Genomic DNA, 23,023 nt, shown 5'->3' on the forward strand with positions numbered 1-23,023 from the left:
ATGGATTGAAAGATTAAGAGTAGCAGAGTACATATAATGGTAATAACAGACAGTTTGAGTTTTGTTTAAGGGCACAGACTCAGACGAGATGCAAGATTTGCTGGAGTACCACTAATATATATTACCATGTTTTTTTGATCATCCAACAGGGTTTCTCATTGGGCGACATGTTCTTCCTTCATGTTGGAGGACCAGACATCAGGGCGAAGTGCTGTGTCAGTTCTGAAATGATTAACCGGTAATGGGGCATCAATTATTTGTCCGACCAAGCTAATCAGGATCAGGTGTTAGGCCACTTTGTTGTCTGAAGAAGCTGGAGTGCATCCAGGTCAGGCAGGCTGCCTAATATAGCATTAGGGTCAGACCTCTGATGTGTCTACACTAAGTACTACAGTAAACGTACAGTACAGTATGTTCCTTATCTTAGTATACTGGATTGGGACAAGAAATTAATGTGGACAAAACAGGAAGTGGTACTTGCAAGAGGTTCCCCAAATTTCAATTAACTTGTGACCATTTGGAATTAAAGTAAAGGGGTTTCTAAAATATCCAACACATTTAAGGTCAAATAAATGGACTTCATTTATTAGAATGTAGTTTGAAATTGGGGAGGCACAGCACCACAATGCACCTCACACCATGAATCCCAACCAGTGAGAATTGACCAGTGCTTGATCCTTATTTGTGATTTATGTAATATAAGGATCACTGGAATTTCTAGCTTCCCATTTCTAAAATATTGAATAGCAAAGTCATGCATTATATGCATATAGTAAACTTTTTAGATGTCTGACGTCAATAATATGTAAACATTCAAAGTAATCAAACACAAATTTAATGTTCATAATGCTCTATGTAAAAACACGTTATCTTTTTCACCCTTATATGGGCAATTCTACAACCATCTTGAGTATATGACTAGTGATATTAAGACTCAAAAGTTGTAAAAATGGGGATTCCCCGCACTTTTAGAAATCAAACAATAGTTTTTAATGTAAAGTGAGATGTTGTATTATACATACATACATTTTGATCCCTTAATACCGTGAAACTTCAGCAGTAGACAATACAACAAGACATCATCAGCTCTGACCCTCGCAGTGATAAGCTGTAGATGACTAGTAGTTCTTAAAAGTCAGCTTAAAGGTTAAGTCCAACTGTTGCTTTGTGGTTGTGTAATCCAGAGAGGTTAAACAAGTGCTCTGCTGTGTTGATCTAATAATGATGTGCCATGCCAACTGTCACTTTAACCCCGCTGAATTGTTAGAGGTTAACTTGTTTGATTGATGCACAAAGTAACACTGCAACTCACATCATGTTAAGGTTGTTTGTTCTGCAAATGTTGTATTCTCTCGTTGATTTTTGTCAGAATATCAACATGTTAGTTTAATGTAATTGGCCGAGTTCATAGATCGGTGAAATTTCTCATTGGTGCGGACGAGCAACAACAATAGGACGGTGTGTTTGCGTGCACTCCATTAATTGGATTGCTCGTTTTGATGTTTACAAACCTATACCCCGTGATTTTAGCACAATCATCTTCTTGAGTGGGTTTCGTAATGCTCCGATTTGTTTGTACCAGTTGGTTTGCTGATTAAGTCACCCTTGGCCTCGGCTGGTTCCTGTCCAATGCGTCCGCGTCATCCCCGAGGTCCATGATACTCTGAACCAAAGCTCGCAATCCTATTACAACACTACCATCTTCCCAGCTCCAATCAGGGTTTAATTAAAGCAGTCAGTCATGGGACAAGAGTAGAAAGAGGACAAGTGAATTAGTAGTCATGTCTAGCCCAGGAGGTGGAAGATTTGTATTTCTTAATTTGTGTCAGTTATTGAGCTTGGTCTCCTGGATGTTTTAGTGACATTATATGTGATTAACAACCTTTGCACAACAGATGTATTCAGGTATACCTCATTTTGTTTAAGGCATCACTCCAAATATTTGTGATCAGCCTCTCCAAAGGAAAGTCTCACGATACATCGAATGACTTGCATAAAATACAAAAGGGACATGGGGGGCATTGTAACACAACTCTGCCATCCTGTAGCCGCCTGCTATTTGTGGCGTAAGCAATGGCTGGCAGAGAGGGGTATGTAATGTTTCATGTCCAGATGAGCTATTGACTGTAAGCAGATATGACTGGCTGTAATCTTCGAGACACACTGCAATTTCAGCAGGACCAATGAGTCCATCGCAAGAAAACAGGAGCACATTTTATCAGGCAAGAAGCAGGATATTTGGCTCACCATTTTCTGAGTATTCTGTCGTAGGACGTAAGGCAGGATTAAACCCCGCCGGGATCATTTTGAATATGATACAGCATACAGTGTATTAAGGTTTTTAATGTACACTTCCAAGCTGCATAAGGTCATATTATATAGGTCCTCATCCTGCAGATCCAGATGCATGACAACACTTGGAATCTGGGATAAGATTTGTGGCCAAACCTGAAATGAAAGGTTTATCGTACTTGAAAAACATCTGACGCACATCCCCCCTACCTAAATGTATTCTTGTTGTGTTGTACTTATTCCCTGACATCTGAATGGGCCATCTGGGATTTGCTCTTTGTTGAATTTCAGTATTACTTTAAGCCATAAATCTTATGCAACATTTTTTTTTTTTCATTTGTATGTACCCTTCCCTGTCCCATGAACTCTATTGCTCAAGTTATACAAGCGTTGTGTAGGGGGAAACAGTTGGCATGCAAACTAATCCTAAACCTAACACAAACAAAGCTGGGAGATACAACGCACCAACAAAACCCAGGAATGTTTGTTTACGATAACATTTGTATCATTACATCACGTTCTACCGCCAAACGCAACTTATCTGATCTAATGCCCTCATGGTGATGGACACAGCTAGACAGTGTGTGTGTGTGTGTGTGTGTGTGTGTGTGTGTGTGTGTGTGTGTGTGTGTGTGTGTGTGTGTGTGTGTGTGTGTGTGTGTGTGTGTGTGTGTGTGTGTGTGTGTGTGTGTGTGTGTGTGTGTGTGTGTGTGTGTGTGTGTGTGTGTGTGTGTGTGTGTGTGTGTTCAGTGTGGTTGTGTTATGCCACATTGTGTAGAGAGTCTCAGTCTAGCTCGATGATGCTCTTTAACGCCTCTAGGAAGAGTTTCTATTATTTTATTCACCCTAAAGTTTAAGTATCAGCTTTTTCTAAATGGTTCAATATTCATGTATTCATTCAAAGAATCAAGCACTTACAGTATGTTAATGAACGTTTTATTCACAATATAATATATAAAGATGAGAGTAAAGTAATATACTCCTTTAGAATACTCCATTAGAGGTCAATATTATATTATTCTACCGTTCATTCTTTGATTCTAATTGTTGATTCATTATTCGTAAGGAGTTAGGGTGTTATTTCAGATTGTGAAGATGGAGCTATTATTCTAATGTATTTACTGTAGGGGAGATTTTGTGTTATTTTGGACACAACTTTCACCTGAAAATAGCTATCGAATGCTGCTGAATAGGTGTATTGCAGGAAAAAGTACAAGATGTCTTTCTGAAATGAAGTATGGTTGGTATAGGTTATATGTTTCGCTTACAATAAGTATACCCCAAACTCTACATACTTGATGAAAGAAAACATATGGGAGGAGGCTGAGCTTTTGGGCATTTTGCTAAATAAATTGATGTAGAAAAAGAATTGATTGTCAAACCAATCCAATATGCCTTTTTGTTTAATGACCTATAGGACAAGGAAAATGCTCACATCACAAACAGAACAGGACAATTATAAGAGGGGTGGGGGGTAAGGGGGTGTCCATTCAATTTCTATGCATGCACATGGCGTTGTTGTATTGATTTTCTTTATGACATATATACTGTCATTATTAGTAAATAAATAAATGTATATATAGATTTTTCTCCAGTTCTGAGTTTTGTTTTAATTTAAACATCCAATATTAAATCTAATCAATCAACACAAGATAAAAGAACACATTTGGAAGAATAATCTTTAGTTGGTTTTTGCAAATGTTCAGACTCCATGTAAGTTAAAATCCTGCATTCACAAGTAATAATTGTATAATATGTTGTATAATAGTGAGTACGCTGAATAAATGTTCTACAATTTTCTTCAATCTTATTTTGAATGCATGGCGTTAACTTGTAAGGGCAAATGTTTACACATGTAAATGGGACAATTTGGTAGTAGTTCATTTTATATCATTTATTCTGCCTGTTGCCCAATGTGCATGTGGCTGGTTTATCCAAGCAAAAAGGAACCCTATAATTCAATCATGCTATGATCTGTTGATTTTACAAAGTGTGTAGTTTGTTTTAGGAGTTGTTAGAGCTTGTAATCCCTAAATGTATACATGTCATAATGCATTCATCAAACATTACCTTATTAACTAAAATGCACCATGCTGTTTTATTTGGAGCATATTGTCTTCTTGCAATGCAAACTGCTGCTAATTTTGCCTATATGGTGCAAGTCCCTCTCCCTTGCAACTATAGACAGTGCTATGCATTCAGTTCACCCACACTTTAAATGTTGGACCATATCTCAAACACCTATAAAAGGTGTGATTTCCGCAAGATGTCCAACTAGTTTCCTCATGTGAGCAGGGGCTATGATCACACCGGCATCACAATCTGTTTCACCGTGATGTCTTCTATTCTCACTCCTCAGTAGGAAACCAACCTGCCGCCAGCCGAGCTACAGGAGGCATGCATGCTGTGTCAATTGATTTAAAAACACGTCTTCATTAACTTAATATAACGCGTTATGCTCCTGTGATATCTGCTTCCTCTGACCATGTGTGCTACTGGTGGCAGAGGAGGGGAGAGGTGACCGGGGGGGCTATCATGAGCCACATTATGTAAATAAGGTGCAGGGGCATGTGCCAGTTAAACCGCAGTGCCGTGCGAAGTGAGACAGAAGCTTTGGACGGTAGAAGCCGGGGCCGTCGGTAGATGGCGGTAACCCAAGAAACCTGATCCACAGGGTTCTCGGGCACTCTGTCTCAGTTTGCAGCACTCGCTCTGAAGGCAGAGGAGCTGAACAGTTTGAAGGACATAATAGAAAAAAGCAAAAACCCAGGAGAGCTCACGGCGGGTCCTCTCGAGCTTTGCGCGCAGCCCTCCCGAGCAGGAGACGGAACGCTTTGCCAAAAAGAACAACGGGAAAACTAAAACACCATGGAAGACAAATCGAATTCGTTCTCCAGCAACAAGGAGGAAAAGGCGGATGGGAATAATGTTTTTCAGAGGCAAGACTCGATACAGAAAAATAACACAGGGAGCCAGAACAAGGACCACGGCAACTCAGTGGGCTTCAAAGGGGAGCGGGAAGAGGCCATGGTCGGTTTTGACGATCTGGACGCGGCGGCCAGGCAACATGGTTTTATGCAGAGGCAATTTGGGGCGATGATGCAGCCCGGAGTGAATAAGTTCTCCTTGCGAATGTTCGGCAGTCAGAAAGCCGTGGAGAAAGAACAAGAGAGGGTGCAAACGGCCGGATACTGGATCATTCATCCATATAGCGATTTTAGGTAAGGTCTGGAAAAAACACCTGCTCACCCTCCCTCTTTTTTTCATCCACCCCTCCCGTCACCCGGGGGTCTGCAAGCTATACACTTTCACACATGACGCTCTGTCATCGGCACAGCCTGCCCCGAAGTGCAAACGCTAATCTGTATTTAGGCATATCAGGCTTCCACTGGTTCAGGGATTCACTGACAAAATGTACTCGGCGATTGTCTGTGTTTCATTGCGGCATTTTTAGTATACCAGAGAGGGATGCACTAAGGCTACAAAGGTGTATCAGTGAGATGTCCTTGGAAAAAGGATGGTGAATGTCAACACACACAGGCGCACCTTTTCCTGATTGTTTCCCCATAACACCACAGAGTCGGGTCCTCTTTGCAATATATTCCCGTGTAGAGGTGACAGTACCTGGACACAATGTGACAGTGCCTTTGCACCATCACGGTTGTAAACATTTCATTGTAGGCGGAGGTACAAGGCGACGGGCCTGTGTGCAAAAAAAAAATGCACAGAATGCGGTAAAATCGTGCAGGGAAACGATTAGGAAGAAAATGGCCGTTTTTTGAATTAATCATTAAAAATTAATCTGGCTAACACTTGACAACACTTATGGATGAGTGATGTGTTTTGGGGGGTGGAGGAAATGTGAAGGAATGTGTTTGTTTTTAAAGGGGCTCATCATGTCACACTTACTTCCTTGTCGGATGCCACATGCCATGGTATTTTATGTCTTGTCATTCTCTCTGTTAGTGTAAACTACATTTAGCCTGATGAAAAACCAGACTCTATTATCACATATTTCTGATGAGTATAGTGTTGCAAATGAGTCCAGCCAGTGTGAGTTTAGACCAACTGCTTCTAATGTGCTCTAATTTGTTTAACATCTCTGGCAGAGCACAGTCAAATGGTAAACAAATGAGATCAGGTACAGCCAGGACTGGTTCTCTACAAGCTGCATGTTTACAGTTCACCACTCAACCAATTAAGCATCTCATCTGCGCCGGTGTCCCTTGGCATGGCTTGATGGTGACAATCATCCCCCTTTTCCATTGAAGCTATGTGACACGCAAGGGCACGTTGATCCCGCTTTCTGTAACACAGAGCTGTCCATGGTCCTGAACTCGGAGCAGGCCTGAGTATGCAGCACAATGTTTCTCTAAGCTTGAATGCTGCTCCTGATTCAGAGTGTGCAGGCTGAATTTTAATATAAAGATCTGAACTCTAAAACGTCACTTTTGTCACCGCTAAGCTTTGCCTCACTGTTATTGGGACATTGATCTTAATGCAATAACATCACAATAGCTTTTAACTGCACTTACTGTTTCACATTAAAAATAATGCTACGTCGCATGCCCTGCACTCGCCCACACAGGCACACAGGCATATGCACATGCCCATGTGCTCACACAGATGTACGATGATGGTGGGCAAGGATTAGTAGCACAACAGTCAATGAGCTTAGCGGTCTGTGAAAACAATTATGTAAGGAAATTGACCTCCCTTTACAAGATGGGCAAAAGGTTACAATTCAGTGATACGTCCCTTTTACAGCTGGCTATAAATGACTTGCTTAAGTGTATGGGCTGATCTACTGAATGCTTTTTTTGTTTAAGAGATGAAGAATTGAGGGGAAAAATGCCGGGAAAAGGCTCCATTATGGATCATCTGACTGTAGTACACATATATAATGTATAACCATGGCATATCTTATAAATATGAGACATGTTGGGCCATCAATGGTGATTTTTGCAATTAAATCTCTGCTCAAGGAGATTTTATTTCACAAACTCAGACTGATGAAGCCCCCTCAATGGCTCCTTCGTCATGACATTTTCCAAAGGGCATTTTTTTATAGGAAGTCCTTGTCCTCTAGCCCGTTTAAATACATAACCCCTTTTTGCAAGACAGATTGCCCCGTGGTTTGTACTTTAAGGTTATATCCTAGTGCTTCAAGATGCCTCTCATGCTGGTGCATAAATGATGGAGGTGCAAGGATACACTTTGTTTGCCAGGTCCCCTTGTACTGTAGCTTAAAAAGTAATCTACAATAATGCTCTACTGTAGGGCTTAACCTAACCCCTTAATTAATTTATTTGTTTGTTTTTTCTATACTGTGGGTGATATTTGTATGACCCAAGAGAAAACCCTGTAGGTTCTTTATTGAAAACTCTTACGTAAGTACAGTCCATGAATGACACCACTGTTCACACAGGCTTTATATTGCTTTGTAGGAGTGTTTGAAACTCAATATCCAACATATTCTTTGTACACAGTGGCTGCTTAAAGATTAATGGCAGGTTAGTTAGATCCATTATTCATAGATTTATAGTGAGGCCTCATGCATGGCCTCATACACCTCAGGTCGTGCTAAGGAGAGGCCTTTGTCATTTGTTGTCTTCTTTCGGGCCTTTCTAAAGAGGCCGCCTGTTTGGCCAAGACAGATGTGTGTGTTGTAGCTGTAGTTAAAGTCATAGTTAATCAGAGTTTGAAAAAGAAAACCTGGCAACCTGTCAAAGTCATTTAAAATTGACATGTTTTTCATCAGTTTGAGAATCCAGTGTGGAACATTGTAGTCGATTCAAACAATAATGCCCTCCCAGACATGGATGGACAGAAAATGATGCTTGGTTGTAGATCTGTACTCATATGCTGTTTTTTAATAACATCATCACTCACAGATGACTTTGACCGGCATTTATTTGATCTGAATCCCATTTTTCACACTCTATACATCACTCGCGTGTCACCTCTTGGAGCACGTTATACTCGTCACATTGCATATTGGATTGGGGCCGAAAGACTGTGCTGAGTAAGATTGTATGGGTTTCCCTCTGTTGCCTGGCAGGAGAGGTCTGACATTGATTATGATGGAGCACTTGTTGTAGGGTGGAAGAAATGAGCTGGCTTGATTTTGACCAGGATTTTTAGCTCTTTGATCTACAACAGTGGCGGTAGCTACACTCTCTGAGCTCAATGGGTTGTCTTTTTTGGGTTCTACAGCTCCATGCTCCTGTCTTCAATAAGCCCACTGTGCTATAAAAGTCAATATATAGCAAAGAGCTTGTCTGACTTTTTGGTTGCCTTTGTTGTCTAAAGTTTTTTTCTGTGATATATGTTTGGGTAAGAAATACACATTTTTTAATTTGTCCTTGCAGGGTGCACACATCTGGCAGAGGAGCCAATGCTGTGTCAGCAGTGTTGCTGCAAAGCTTGTCTGTGTTTTGGAACAGTGATCCAGTGATTGCAGCTCCCACTTTAATCAATCAGAACAGCAGCTTGTTGGTGTGTTTGGGAGCATGTTGACAAATTTAGGAAGGATTTGGCACAAGAAATGACTTGAGTTAGCTGAGGGTGCAGAGCTCATCCTAATGTGAATGCTTTGATGGGGAAAAACCTCTGGGAAGATATAGGCTGGAGCTGGAGGCGAGTGTATGAGGAGAGCTCCATGTGGATGTGGAAGTCAAGAACATCAATGGAGCTGCAGAACCTGAAGCAGGAGTGTGGCTGATAACTGAGTGCATTACTGGAGTAGGAGTGGAATTTACAGCTGGGCGCACATCCTCTTAGCTACTGGTAAAACTGGGGCTGGGTGCTTTTTGAGAGTGGGAGCAATGAAGCAAGCCTTTAAGTCGATGATGTAGCAAGAGCAGGGCGCAGTCTTTGAGCTGTCGTCGGAGCCGACTGCATTGGCACACTTCGTGACTGGCCCTTCAAAGAGAGAGGGGAGCACTCACTTTGCTTTCAAATCCCTAAAATGCTGTTTGTTTTTCAAGGATTTAGTTTATTCTTCAACTTTGGTTAACTGCTCCTCTCTAATTCAGCAGCATCTTTTGCTACTTGTTTTATAGTTTCAAAATCTTTTATTCATAGGATAAGTGGGTGTCTTAGAGGTCACGTACACTGTAAATGCCACCTACACAAGTCATGAGAGGAACAGAAATATCCTCGAGATGTGGGCACTGTGTGGGCTTTTGTTTATGTTAATGAGTGGTAAACATCATGCACTTACTTGAAATATTACAATGGAACAGATGCTAATGTTGGATTCTTGAGTTGTATAAGGACTTTTCAGTTTTACCCTTTAAATCTACGAATAAAAAAAACCCACTTGAATTTGTCTAGCTAATGAACTTAGCTTTTTCTGAGGTTTTGTATTGTAGTTATTTTTTTACTTCCCATCTGTTCTTATATTTCTCTTTTTTAACCATAGACCAATTAAGCTATCCTAAGCAATTTCCGTTCTATCCAGAACCATAGATTCCTAAAATAAAATCTTTGTTTCATCTTTATTTTTGTCCTTGTTCCCTTCAGATATGAATACTGTTTCAGTGTTTATTGTTATAAAGCAATTTAAAAGATGACTCATAGCAGATTCACTGAAGCCTCGTATAAAACATATACATGTTAATAAAAAGAAGAACCCGTGACGCATACTGCACTGTGTCCTGGCATGTCAGATGTAGGGAAAGCAACAGACTGAAAAGTAGACAATAGCATTTATGTAATTTCAACATGGTATGATAAAGGGTTTGTTTTTGTATTCGCTAAGTATATGCAAATTGTCATTGTTGCATAAGTTTGTTTCTACCATTAAAACTTTAGGAATAAACAGCATAACATAATCCAAAGTGCATCATGGATTGTGCTCGGGTTTAAAGTCAAGGCTCATTGTATGAAGAGTCCCATCCGTAGGTCTTTAGTTCAATGCCTGCTGGTATAAAAATACCTGTAGTGGATATTAAGAACCACCTGGATGACCCCTGTTTAGTTGGAGTGAAGACAATTATCGGACACATGATCTGTGGGTATTTATAAAGCCAAGGCCCTGTCTTAATTCGTTCAAACAGATCCATTACTGGGTGGCCAGCCAGACAGGCAGCCTGCCAACCAGCCAGCCAGTCCATTTCCATCTTCAACGGCAGCAATGGACGGGCAGCAAGGCAGAGCACAGGCAGGCAGGGATGGCGTCAGTGGAGAGTTTTTAGCACGAGATAGGATTCCTGAAAGCATCTATTTTCATTCACGGTTGCTCGGCCTTTATCGAGGCCCAGGACACTTGGTGAAAAGAGCAGGGTGCTGATGAATCACATCTCTGCTCATCACAAGACAGAGGGCAGGGACATTATCACAGCAAGGAGGACGAAATGGTCTCGTACTGAAGCCTTTAATATAAGGAAAGGGCCAGCAGCACATTGTTGTATGCCCTTGAATCATAGTTTTACTACTTTCAGTAACTTTTGGACCTGGCAAAAGACTAAGAAGATATTTAGGTAGCAACACAAGCATATGAGGCTGTGAGGATAGCATTAAGCAAGACCTTAGAGCCTCTTCACATCCATAAACCTTAGTCTTGAACAATTTCCTATAGTTTAGACACATTGTCTGAATGTTACATGGCATACTGATAGTAAAAGTTCTGAAGTAGGAAACGAATCAGACTATAATACCACCGTCATGTTGTTTAGCCACGTTAGCTGAATGGATCCAACAATTTTGTCCTGACCGCTATATCTCAGCATATATTGGATGAATTGCTGTGTAAGGTTGTCACGTTCCCCAGAGGATGAATCCTGCTAACAATGTGTGGATTTCTTGCCAACTATTAGATGTATTGTCGTGAACTTTGGTACAGACTTGTGTATTCCCCTTAAGATGAATTGTACTGAATTTAGCGATGCTGCTATTATCAGGTCCAACTTTTCAATTGTCAAATATTTTGGTTTATGACTAAATACATTTCCATCCCTTAACTGTACTTTGTGTTTAGTGCTTATTAGCCGTTGTTGTTTTCAAGTTAGCATAATGACGCTAGCAATTGATTCCAAAGTGCTGCTCTTTTTGAATTCCACCTAGACTCTATTACTTGTGTTCTAGGTTTATTCTTACCCTTATAGCCTTAAGGTAGGAATATGCAAACGTTGGATGGCTTTAAACGCTTAAACAAACTCTTAGAAGTGTAACCACATACTTTGGAAATGTAAATGCACTTACACCCATGTGGACATGGTCTGTCTGCCTACAACATGTTTTATTCTTTGCTAATAGTCATTTCTGTGTGTCTCTTTGCAGGTTCTACTGGGACTTGATAATGCTCATCATGATGATGGGGAATCTAATCATCATTCCTGTGGGAATAACCTTCTTCTCAGAGCAGACCACCACCACCTGGCTGGTCTTCAATGTGGCCTCGGACACCATCTTCCTGGTGGACCTGGTCATGAACTTCAGAACGGGGATCGTCAACGAGGAGAGCTCGGAGATCATCCTCGACCCCAAGATCATCAAGATGAATTACCTAAAAAGCTGGTTTGTTGTGGACTTCCTCTCCTCCATTCCAGTGGATTATATCTTTTTAATAGTGGAGAAAGGCTTTGACTCGGAGGTTTATAAAACAGCCCGTGCCCTGCGAATCGTCCGCTTCACCAAGATCCTCAGTCTTCTGCGTCTGTTGAGACTGTCCCGACTCATCAGATACATACATCAGTGGGAGGAGGTAGGTAGATGTGTGTTTGTCTGTACACATCAGGATAGGAGATTTCTATATAAGCTGAAAGCGGGACAAAAATGCAGAGTTATGATTGTTTAGATTTCTGTGCTGTATGGTGGTTCTCCGTGTGGGTTCTTCTCCCCGGCAACAACCTTGAAAGGTTAACCCACGGATATAAATGTTCAGGTTTAACACTAATAGGTGCTGTCAATCACTTCTGGTCAGAAGGCTTATCTATAGATAACAAGTAATAATGTCAGTTTCAGCTCATTGATGGGTGAAATTAATTCAAAATCCGAAATCAAAAGTAATTGCTTCCTTTTCTTTCAGGAAATAATGCATTATATAGTGGGTTATATGGATTTAAGGGATAATATAATGTACGCAGGAGTATAATGACATGACTTTATAAAGGTAAAATGCATATTAGAGGCTAAATGAACTACTTATGAATGTTTTATTGGTATGGCTGTACTAGATGTTGGATTTTGTGTGAACATCCTCAAGGTTAAACCCCAGCGGACATTACAGAGACTGATACATTATTACCCTCCATCGAGTCATTGCACTCTCTGACTCAGACTGCTTAACCGGGCTCTAGCCTTCTCCTTCCCGCGGTAACGATTTCATTAGACACTCAAGGATTCCACTTCCCATATCATGACTGTTCCATTCCAGCAGGTAGATACATTCTCACATCATGACTGGAAAAAAAAAGCGCGCCGAAATCACGTTTGATTTAAAATGTATTTCAAACTAAATGTAACCATAAATCTATTTAATAAGCTGGCTGCTCTTTCGCACCTCATCCTCAACGTCCTTGCCCTCACAGCTGCCTGTCCGCCCCTCACTGTCTGTCTCGCCTGTTGTTATAGCCGCTGTGTGTCATGCTATGTGTTACACCGGTTCAAGCAAATTGTGTTGTTGCCAGGGCTCAACCTGAGGTTACATTCATTGGAGTGTATTGTGCAGGATATATCAGTAACAATGGGAGGACAGAAAGGGTTTATTTACTGTATGAAGATTAAGACATAAGCATTTAACTATAATCATGAAGAGAATCTGGCCAGAGTTTGGTTTTAATAGTAGAATTGTGCAGCGTTCCCATTCCCCAGCCCCCATAGTATGGATCAGTGATCATTCCTGGAGCCGGAAAAGATCCTCTTTGTGCTTGGCTACCAATGAGGCAGCACACTTTTCTACTGTTTATCGCTTATATTTCTCGGTCAGTGTATGTTTAAAACTAGCTTCTATTACCCTAAGTGCATAATGTGGCATTTGAAAAACAAAACCATTAATCATGCTTCAGCAGAGCATTATTCAACCGCCTGTCCAAATGTGGATTTACTGTATACACGCACACACACCGAAACACACAGACTCACAAACCATATTCTGAGAAAAGCACCATATGGATTGCAGTTGCTTGGTGTTATGGTATTTGGCATGCACACTATATGTGGGAAGTTGATTATTAATTTCAGATAGGGGCTGCACTGTATATAATACCGCCGTGCAGTTTGCAGAGCTGTATACAGTGGGAGGATGAGATGTTATGGACCAGGTTAGAAACACAAATAGACGGTGCCTCAAGGTTAATGAAAATCTGCAGTGAGCATACAGTGAGGCGGTGCAGTATATAGGGATGTGTCATAATGCTTGGATACAACAGCAGAGCTCACTCCCTGCACTTCGTCTCGCTATTGCTCAGTCATCCCTCTTTGTTTTCAATTGTCTCTCAACGCCATGCCTTCCGTTTAACCTTTCGAAAATACATATAGGAATCAAATAGTTATTTTGGTCTTACCACATTAAACAGACACATCGAATAATTACACAACAGCAAATCAGACACATCCAAAGGAGGCGTGAGGGGAAAGAAAAAGGCACTCTGTGGAAATATTCCAAGCTGTCGTAACATGTTAGGTGTAGGATGCAGGATTAGCGCTTTAATGGAGGGGAGAATGCAGTCCCCTGCCATCATAGTGGCTTCCAAGCAGTAAACAATCATTACATCAGCCCTGGGATTGGCTGGATTAGTTATTCAGACAGTGAATCTCAACGATAAATCATCTTGCTTGTCCGTCATTCCTTCATCTGTCGTGTGCCTCCCTGCCCCCCTCTTTTTTCACTTTGTCACCATCTCTTCCTTCCCTCTGCGAAGTAAAGAGGGTTGTTATTTCATCAGCGCTGGACCCAGAACTAGGCTAAGTCAGATTTGTTGGTTCGCCAACTCACTCTTTTTTTTTTTTTATGGTGTGTTCATCATCTTCTTCTCTCAGGCCTTATACTCCAACAATCTTCATTTTGACCTCACAGGAGCTGAGTTTTTCCTGCTCGGTTGATACCAACCTATACATGTTTAAAAGATTGTGAAGACTTAGCTTGACTAATTCAATAGTAAAAACATGCTTGTGTCAAAACGGGAACATCTTACAGAAAATACTGCTATGGAGAGGCTGCTGGGTACACTGAAAAAACTGAAACGTTGACTTTAATTAAATGTATTATGTCAAAAATGTCTTAGGTTAGTTGAAAGCAATTCTATTAAGTTGAACCTAATATTTGTTTTTTGAACGTACTATTATTGCTTTCAACCAACCTCATACAGTTCTGTTGACATATATACTCTAAACTAAAAACTCAAATAGCTGAAAAGCAACAGAATTAGTACCCACAGAGGAACTGAAGCATCTTATTTACATCTTACTCTCATTGTCTCTCATTAGTTTGAAATTAGTCCATCTGGCTGTGCCAATATAAGCAATGATGGCCAAAAGAAACCTATATTTTATAACAATAGTTTCAGTTAGCATTATTACAACCTCTTATTGGATTTGAAGGCCACTAGCATGACCAGTTTATTTTTGTATAAAGGCTCTAACCCCATCTTTTTTCCATTTATTTAATGTTTATTTGATTGGTTATTAGCATATGCATAAAGAATTCCTTATCAATTATCCAGGACAATGCATCACAGCATACAGTTAATTTCAAATCACCTGTTTTGTGTGCGACTAGAGGCTACTATTTCCATGTGTGCAGGGTTCTTTCTGTGTTTGTTCAATCATTTATTCATTTGTTTGCTCACACATAATTATTGCAATTCACGGTGCTTAGGGAAATTGCAGTAAACAGTGTGAAGGTCAGGCAGGGCAGTAAATATACGCTGTGTACTCAAACACCACAATTTAAACAAGCACCAGACCAAATGCAGGTTGGTGCACGTTTGTACGTCTAGAAAGTAACTTATGGATTTTCTTGGGAACATGTTAGCACCTAAATTGAATATTTTAAGTCTTTCTAAGTGGTGCCAACATGTTTCCAGTGTACAGATTGTCTAGCTTGACTCAAAGACATGTACGATCTCCATGTTACACAGAAAGTGTTTAGGCACTTTGTATTTACGCCGGAAAGAGCAATAAGGATTCTGCTGCCAGGGGAAATGTTTATTCAAGGGCATGTTCTTTAACCTTTTAGATAAGATCTTCAGCATTTCCACTAATTGAATCTTTTTCCTTACGATAGTGTTTTGTATACATTAGAATAAGCTGCACATATTGATAATGCTTCAAATGTAATGTGAAAAGTGAAAAGTTCCACAGAGGAATATCACTGTCACCCTCACTTCTACTTTACGTTTTAGCATCTTTCAGCTTTTTGTTTTGAAGATACAAATGTACAGTTATCAATCATCAGCTCTTTTACAGCATAAATTAATATATTGAACCTTCTCTACACTCCCCACAATAGCCCCAAACTGCAGACAGGCAAGGTTAGTGAATAGCAGGTAGCATTTATCAGCTAAAACTCAAGATATCTGCCTCAAGACTGGGTGAAATCAAAACAGAGTTAAAAGAGAGACTACATATTTAACTTATATTCATCATGTTTTCAGAAACTCCAAATGAAATGAGTTCACATACTAGTTACTACCATAGTGGCCCACAGAAGACATATATTTTGTTGCTGCGGATTTAATAATTCAATCAAATAATGAGAACAGATATAATCGTCATGATTTGCCCTTCATCTTTAATTTAACCACCATTCCTAGATGTTTCAAGGGCAATTTTGCCCCCTGCTCCTATTCATTTCCAACCCTTCTTCCCTTATGTTTTTTCTTTTTGTTTCACTCCCTCTCAGAGACACACTAATTATCCCAATGACCTTAAAGTCACAGTTCTTTTCTCCAACTTCTGTTACCTTTACATATACATGAGCTAATGTTGGACATATTCCAGAATGTGCATGTAGATACCAGTCCGTCTAGTGCTGATTTTGGTTAATTGTATTTAATTAAAACATGCTAAAACAAACCAAAGGAATAACATTTTCAAACTGCGGTAGAGAATCCCCACAGCTCCCAGTGCCACATCTGGCTCATCACAGCCACCAGGCCTCCCGCCAAATCCCAGTGCGAGCACAGGGGCTCAGGTTGGACTTGTGGCAGCATACCAGGCCCCTCGGGGTTGTTGCTCATTTTCTGAGGCCCAACACAGACTTTTTTCTGTTACTCAACAATCAGTGTAGACTCATGAGGCGACATGATCTGTACAACACTGCATTTTGCTTACTGAATATCAGGGATATTGTCCATTATTGTCTATTAAATCATCAACAAACCTTTACATACAAAAAAAAATGAGCATTCAAGTTCAGGCTAATATTTTAGACTTAGAAAACTGACACTGTTCTGTATAATCTGTTGTTTCTCATCAAGCCATTCTCTGCAGAAGAGTCATCAATGCTTGTTTTGTAAAACATCTACTGGGACCTAATTATATTTCCCTGTGTGATGCTTCATTGAAAATTTTGAATGAATACATTAGTCTAACATTTTACAAGCAAATTTAGCACACTGAACAACCAGAGAGCTAACATCATTCTGGGCTTGTTAACTCCTGTTGGTCTGTTGTGACAAATGACTGATATATGGCAATATATTACCATGCATACTTAATTCCATAAACTAGCTGTAAGATCATGAGAGATTCTCTTATCATACTGAAGGAGATTTCTTCATATTCGACTAGGAAAGTGTTGTGCTGCGTGGCAGCTGACGCCTTACATTTGAATGATGGCACACACGTGTTTATCTGTTTGTGTGGGTTGTACAAACTGCACAGACTCTGCTCTGTTACTCACTGCGATCGTCGTTTCCAAAATAATTAATAAAGTAGCTACTTAACAGTAAATCGGAGCTTTTTCTGGAAAAATCAAATATAAGTGGGACAAAAAATGACGGCCCGCCCACTTTCCGGCAAAAATAATGCAAAGGAGCGAAGCGGAAAATAATAGTGTGCTCATGTCTTAAAGCTGCTTACTCATATATTGCACCTCAAACAACAAAGAACCAGAGTTACGGTTTCTTTGTGTCCTAGGACAGTAAAAGAAACCATTTTATTCAGATATCACAGTATCTGCCAATCGTCCAACGGAAGACAGCCCTGACATCCATCCCCTATTTATTCTCCGTAAAAACAAAGCTGCTGAGGCCATCTGACGGTCTATTTGACACGATTTTCATGTTTTTGGAGTTATTACACAGTTTTTGACGAACAGAGATATTGTTTTCTGGCATCACATTAATAACACGCCGAAAGTAAGAGGGCGCCCTGTTACCTGGTTTAGAGAAAACCCTGGTGAATGCATTTGATTGATGCACATATTGTCCTCCTAATTTGGGGCTTGTTTTCCCCTTTAGTTAAACAGGTATTGTGGTGTATCACATTACATGTTGACCGTTCATGTTGCAGAGTCGAATGTACTTTGATACTGTTATAACACACTGTCAGACATGGTGAGTTACACGATGATTGCCAACTGCTTCAATGAGTGTAAACAAACTACAGAAGCAGGACTTTAGGTTACAAGCTTCACTTTCCACCCCTACTTTATTCCTCCTCGTAGCCAAAGTGTAAAGCCACTTCATTGATAATACATACTGTATAATTACGAAGGGCTGCACTTATTTTCTTTGCATGTCTGTGTCATCATCTCATGCCATCGTGTCATCACCAGAGATACATTTATGGAATAAATATGCCCTGAAGCGCCCTGCCAATCATAAGCACAGTATGCAGTCGTGTTGATTTATGTCATGATCTCAGGCATGCAATAAGAGCATTATTCATGATTTTATAGAAAAGTGAACGAGATGTGCGTGACGCACGCTACAGCTGCCTGTAGCAAGTGGCCGCTATGCTAACCTCCTATATGTGCAGCTCCATTTTATCAGCATCAGAATCAGAGAGCTGTCATGGAAAAGCGACATCATGTGAGAGACTGAGTCACTTCTCAAGTTCAGACTGTTCTATTAACCCCTGCCTGGAAAAGATACAAGTTATGAGTTGTATTTTAACAAGAGAGCATTTGATTCTGATACAGCTGACTTTATAGAGTACGAGGACGCAAGGGTCTGTTTCTTTGTGGTGTCTGCAGCGAGCATCCGTCCAAAGGTGCACAGTTGATTCACAGCTCAGTACATTTATGTAAAAGGGGAGAAAATGTGAGTCAACTGACCGGGGTATCTAGTTCACTGTGTGGGAGAGGAAAAGCTGCCCTTAGATACATCACGCTAAATAAATTAGATCTGCACTGAAATAACCCATGTTATTGTGTGAAAGTCTCAGCAGAGCAATTTTTTTATTAACTCTTCCATCTTTAGACACAGTATGTCAACACCCTGCGAGTGGAGGTGTGAGTGTTTGTCTGCACCTTTTCAATGTGTCTTATGATCTTTTATAATACAGCATGCTGAAATAAAGCCAAGACAGAAATTCAAAGGTGTTTTTTGAAATAGATTACTTAAAAAATAGCTTTTCTTTACCTTTACAAAATTAGACACATTTATAAAGCAAACTGACATTTTGAAGGTTTAAGGCAGGAGGAGGTTGAAAAAGAGCTGCGTTTCTACTTATTCGACAAATACCCATGTGATGTTTTTGAGTAATGGTTTATATTTATATAGCTACAATAAACTGACAGAAAGCAGACGCATTGTACGATGAAAAGAGAGATTAGCGCGGAGTGTGCACTGTGTGCTATTACAATGTGCCACCTCAGCAATAGAGTGTGGTGTCAAAGGAGATTAGTCGTCTTGGTTTATAGACTCCTGTGGACCTGATTCACCTGTCCCTTAACAGGCTACGCCAAATCCTTTGTGCCTTGAGGCCTACGCCCTAGTCCCATGCAGGGACACAGTTGCATTAGAAAACACACACACACACACACACACACACACACACACACACACACACACACACACACACACACACACACACACACACACACACACACACACACACACACACACACACACAATCACAGAAGGTGTGCTGAATCATGCATTAGGTCTAAAGACAGATGGAAGTAGGTAGAAAGGGCATAAACAGAGAGAGGAGGGCAGTATGTGTTACATTTATCTGTGTGTGTGTGTGTGTGTGTATGTTAGCAACACTGATTCCTGTACCTGGTTCCCCTGATTGATTTTCTATTCTGTTGAGCCTCTTTCTCTCTGTCCTTACTTCAATTACAAGCTGTAATTACAAAGCCTTTCAAAATATGACCCGGTAGTGTGTTTTTGTTGGTTTGCCCATCGACCGCTGCTTTGTTTAAGCTGCACCTACACTCAATCTATCACTGTGACGGCAGCAATACATTACACAAGGACATCATGGATCTTTAGGTCTACAATTCATCATCATCACAGAGAATAACTCGAAGAAACTGGCCTCATTACCATGTTTTCTCAAATGGCATTTAGTTGTAGGACACATGCAGTATTTAGGAGCAGGGATGAGCCCGGCTGCAGGCTCTGTGAAAGCTGCTGGAGCAGAGCTGCTGGCTGATGACTGTATACAACTGTTTCCTGTTCTAGGATGTGATGTGATTTAATGCGACGTGATGTGCGAGGCTGAGGATTGTTGTTGGACTGTGTCATGTCTATGTGTTGTGTGCATCCCGATATTTCATACCCTGTAGCGATGGCATCTTCATAGCACAGACCATCTTTTTCCTTCCTAAAATAACATACCGTCCCAGCACTGCAGCGAGGACACACAATGGAAATAATGAGTGTTTTATGTGTCTGCAGCACAAATACGATCAGATAATCTTCATTTTGATTATTTAGGAATGCACAAACTGGAAGAGGTTTATAATACCTCTGCTAGAAATGTTGTAGAACCCTGGATGTGTTTCAGCTTCAGAGCAGGTGTTAGTTAGCCCAGATTCTGTGTTACACGAGGCACAGGAAGCCAAGGCGGTACAGCTGGTTGTTTATATTTAATGTGCCCCTACAAGACAAACTTGGGACTTTGGACATAGTTTTGTAAATCACACTGAGATCTGGTTTGTCATTGGGCAAATGGAGGCAGCAGCTTGTGCGTCATGGGTGGATTTTTTTTAATACAATCACTCATTTAAAAAGCAAATACAAGTCTGAGAGATTCAGCCTTAGAGTTGGAAATGTATGACTACATTTAAAGGTTTGTGTAGAATTTCTTTCCTTTTTAACGAGAAGGTTCAAATGTTGCAGCTGTGATAAACGTCATATCTAACGCACGATGACATTTTGATGAGAAATGTGTAGTTTGCATTTGGATTTGGTTACGCACGAGTCTGGGGAGACATCAATCACATCAGTGCCACCTACATCCTCCGTGCAGCTGCAACCTGAGAGCAGTTGCTCTGTCTGGGTCACCTGTCTCTGCTTTGGTGCTTCTCCACCTTTGAAGCGACTTTGTTGCTTTTCTTTTGTTCTGTATTTCACATGATTCCCTTCCATTTTAATAGAATGCCTTTAACCCTTAAATGGGCAAGCACATAAACATGGTTAGAAAATTCATAGATTTTCTAAGAGGCATTTCAAAATATGACCTCTATGTTCCAACTCTGAATCTCCTGAGATACATTGCACACTTTCTATATTATAAAATCTATATCTACACCTTTATTACACCCATATAACACCATTATGTACAATATCACACCTATATTACACGTGGAAAACCCTTTTAAGTGATTGTGTCCCCCAGGATACGGAAGCCATAAAAGGGTTGCGGATCCAATTCCATTTTACAAATCTCCTCATATAATATAGATTATAATTTTATGAGATGGATGCAAACAATATTTGTTTCAGGTGGATTTTTGTGCTTACTACTCTATCAGTAAATAATTGTTATTTTCTGATCCTGATGGTCTAAATCTGGTCCAGTCTGCTGTCTTTTAGTATCTTAAATGCTAATTAATTGAAAGTGCAGAAACCAGAGTACCAGAAATTAAAGACCTACAAATGTAACCAAACTAAAAATAAAGAACATCAAAACTAAAGTAATTAAGCTTCAGCTTGTTTTTATGCTGTGTGGTCCAGATAATACCGACCAATAGCTCTAATTGGACACACACATAGTGCTGGAGAAGCAAATTTGCTGTTGAGTGCTACTTAGCAATTGGCTACGGAACAGTGAACTCACTGTTCCCTCTTTTTCACCCTTGAATTTTTCATCCGTGTTCAAGCTCCATGGCGATGTTTGTTAATGCTTTATCCCATTTGGTTGAGCAACTCTTAAAAACAGCTGCCCCCCTTTTTACGAAAGAAGGGAACATATTAGCATTTTCATGTCAACAAGGAGCATGTCTTACATTTTTCTTAATCATATGCAGGCAGGAGATCTTGTGTTTTTCTTTATTTTACTTCAAATAACATGTGTTATGCTGTTGGGGGATGCACAAGTGTAGTAAAGCTTTTTGTTGGTCATTTTCATAAACAGAATTGGGATCCCCGCCCCGTTTATGGTATTGCAGAGCCTGACCGGCAGGCTGTTGGAGGCGAAGCAGACCTTTGTTGTCTCCAGTGTTGGAGCTGCAGCCTGCGGGGTAAAAGAGCACTGCCACGTGTTTATGTGTGACAATCTGCCTGTCACACATTTGACATGTTGTCAGTGAGGAGGGGGACCTTTCCTTGTAAAGTCTCATAGCAACAGCATCACTGTAAATTACACTGGAGAGGAACTGTTCCTTTTGTTCAAATAAATAAGAAAACATGTGCCATGTATTGTCATTTCTGTTACTCTAGTTGTCACTTAATTATTTGAGCTTTAGAGTGTGCATCATTAAATATGTTAATAGATTCAAAAGGTACAATTATTTTTCTCCCACAGATATTAATGTGGTTCTATATTTAGCAGCACACATTTGTTGGGGCTGCAGATCTTTCTTTTAGTGCAGCATTTAACAATGTATCATCTCCAAAACAAACATGCTCTTTATTCCTGTCCATTTCCATCTTTTCACCCTGACACACACACACACACACACACACACACACACACACACACACACACACACACACACACACACACACACACACACACACACACACACACACACACACACACACACAAACAAGCGAGTAAAGTCACACACACACACAACAACAACCTAATGGAGTCCTCCAGTCCAATTTAGTTTCGCAGAAGAAAATGAAGGACACTGCTTTCCTTCCCTTTCTGTGTTGTTTTGAGACATGGCTCCCTGACGATGAACATAATGTGCCTTGAATCGTGTTCTTGCTCAGCTCACCGAGGGGAAACTCACTCGTGGCCCCACGTGCAGGAAAAACCCGACCTCTGCGCCTCAAAGCGAGTTGTTTCCTCCTCATCATCCCCCTGTAGATTTAACCCATTTTCCCATTGCCAAGCCACTCGGTGCTCCTTCTGCTGCTAGTTGGTGTTGTTAACTGCAGTAGGGAGTGTTAAAAGCTTCCCCATATGGTTGGGAGTTCTCAGTTAATTGTCAGTCTTGTGGTTTTAAAGTGAAGGAAAAGTCCAACTTTGAATACACTGATTGTACTGTCACTGCTATGATTTACTTGTGTTGTGTTAAATTAGAGACTGGAATTATACACAACTTAAAAACAAGGTAATTTAATTGATTAGGTCAATAGTAATGCTTGCACAGCAGTCCTTATACACACCTTAATTCAAATAGTAGTTAAATGAATAGTCATTGTGTGGATTA

At 40.4% G+C, this 23,023-nt stretch overlaps 1 protein-coding gene across 1 annotated transcript in view; it reads left to right on the forward strand.

Moving 5' to 3' along the window:
• Positions 1-4,956: 4,956 nt before the first annotated feature.
• Positions 4,957-23,023, forward strand: part of LOC134868970 (potassium/sodium hyperpolarization-activated cyclic nucleotide-gated channel 1) — a 66,998-nt gene continuing 48,931 nt past the window's right edge. The window contains exons 1-2 of the mRNA XM_063890394.1: positions 4,957-5,513; positions 11,578-12,001. Coding sequence (XP_063746464.1) covers positions 5,161-5,513; positions 11,578-12,001 — 777 coding nt within the window. The 5' untranslated portion in view covers positions 4,957-5,160. The remainder of the gene's footprint in view (positions 5,514-11,577; positions 12,002-23,023) is intronic.

This window comes from Eleginops maclovinus, chromosome 8 (assembly GCF_036324505.1).
Source record: "Eleginops maclovinus isolate JMC-PN-2008 ecotype Puerto Natales chromosome 8, JC_Emac_rtc_rv5, whole genome shotgun sequence".
Taxonomy (NCBI): Eukaryota; Metazoa; Chordata; class Actinopteri; order Perciformes; family Eleginopidae; genus Eleginops; species Eleginops maclovinus.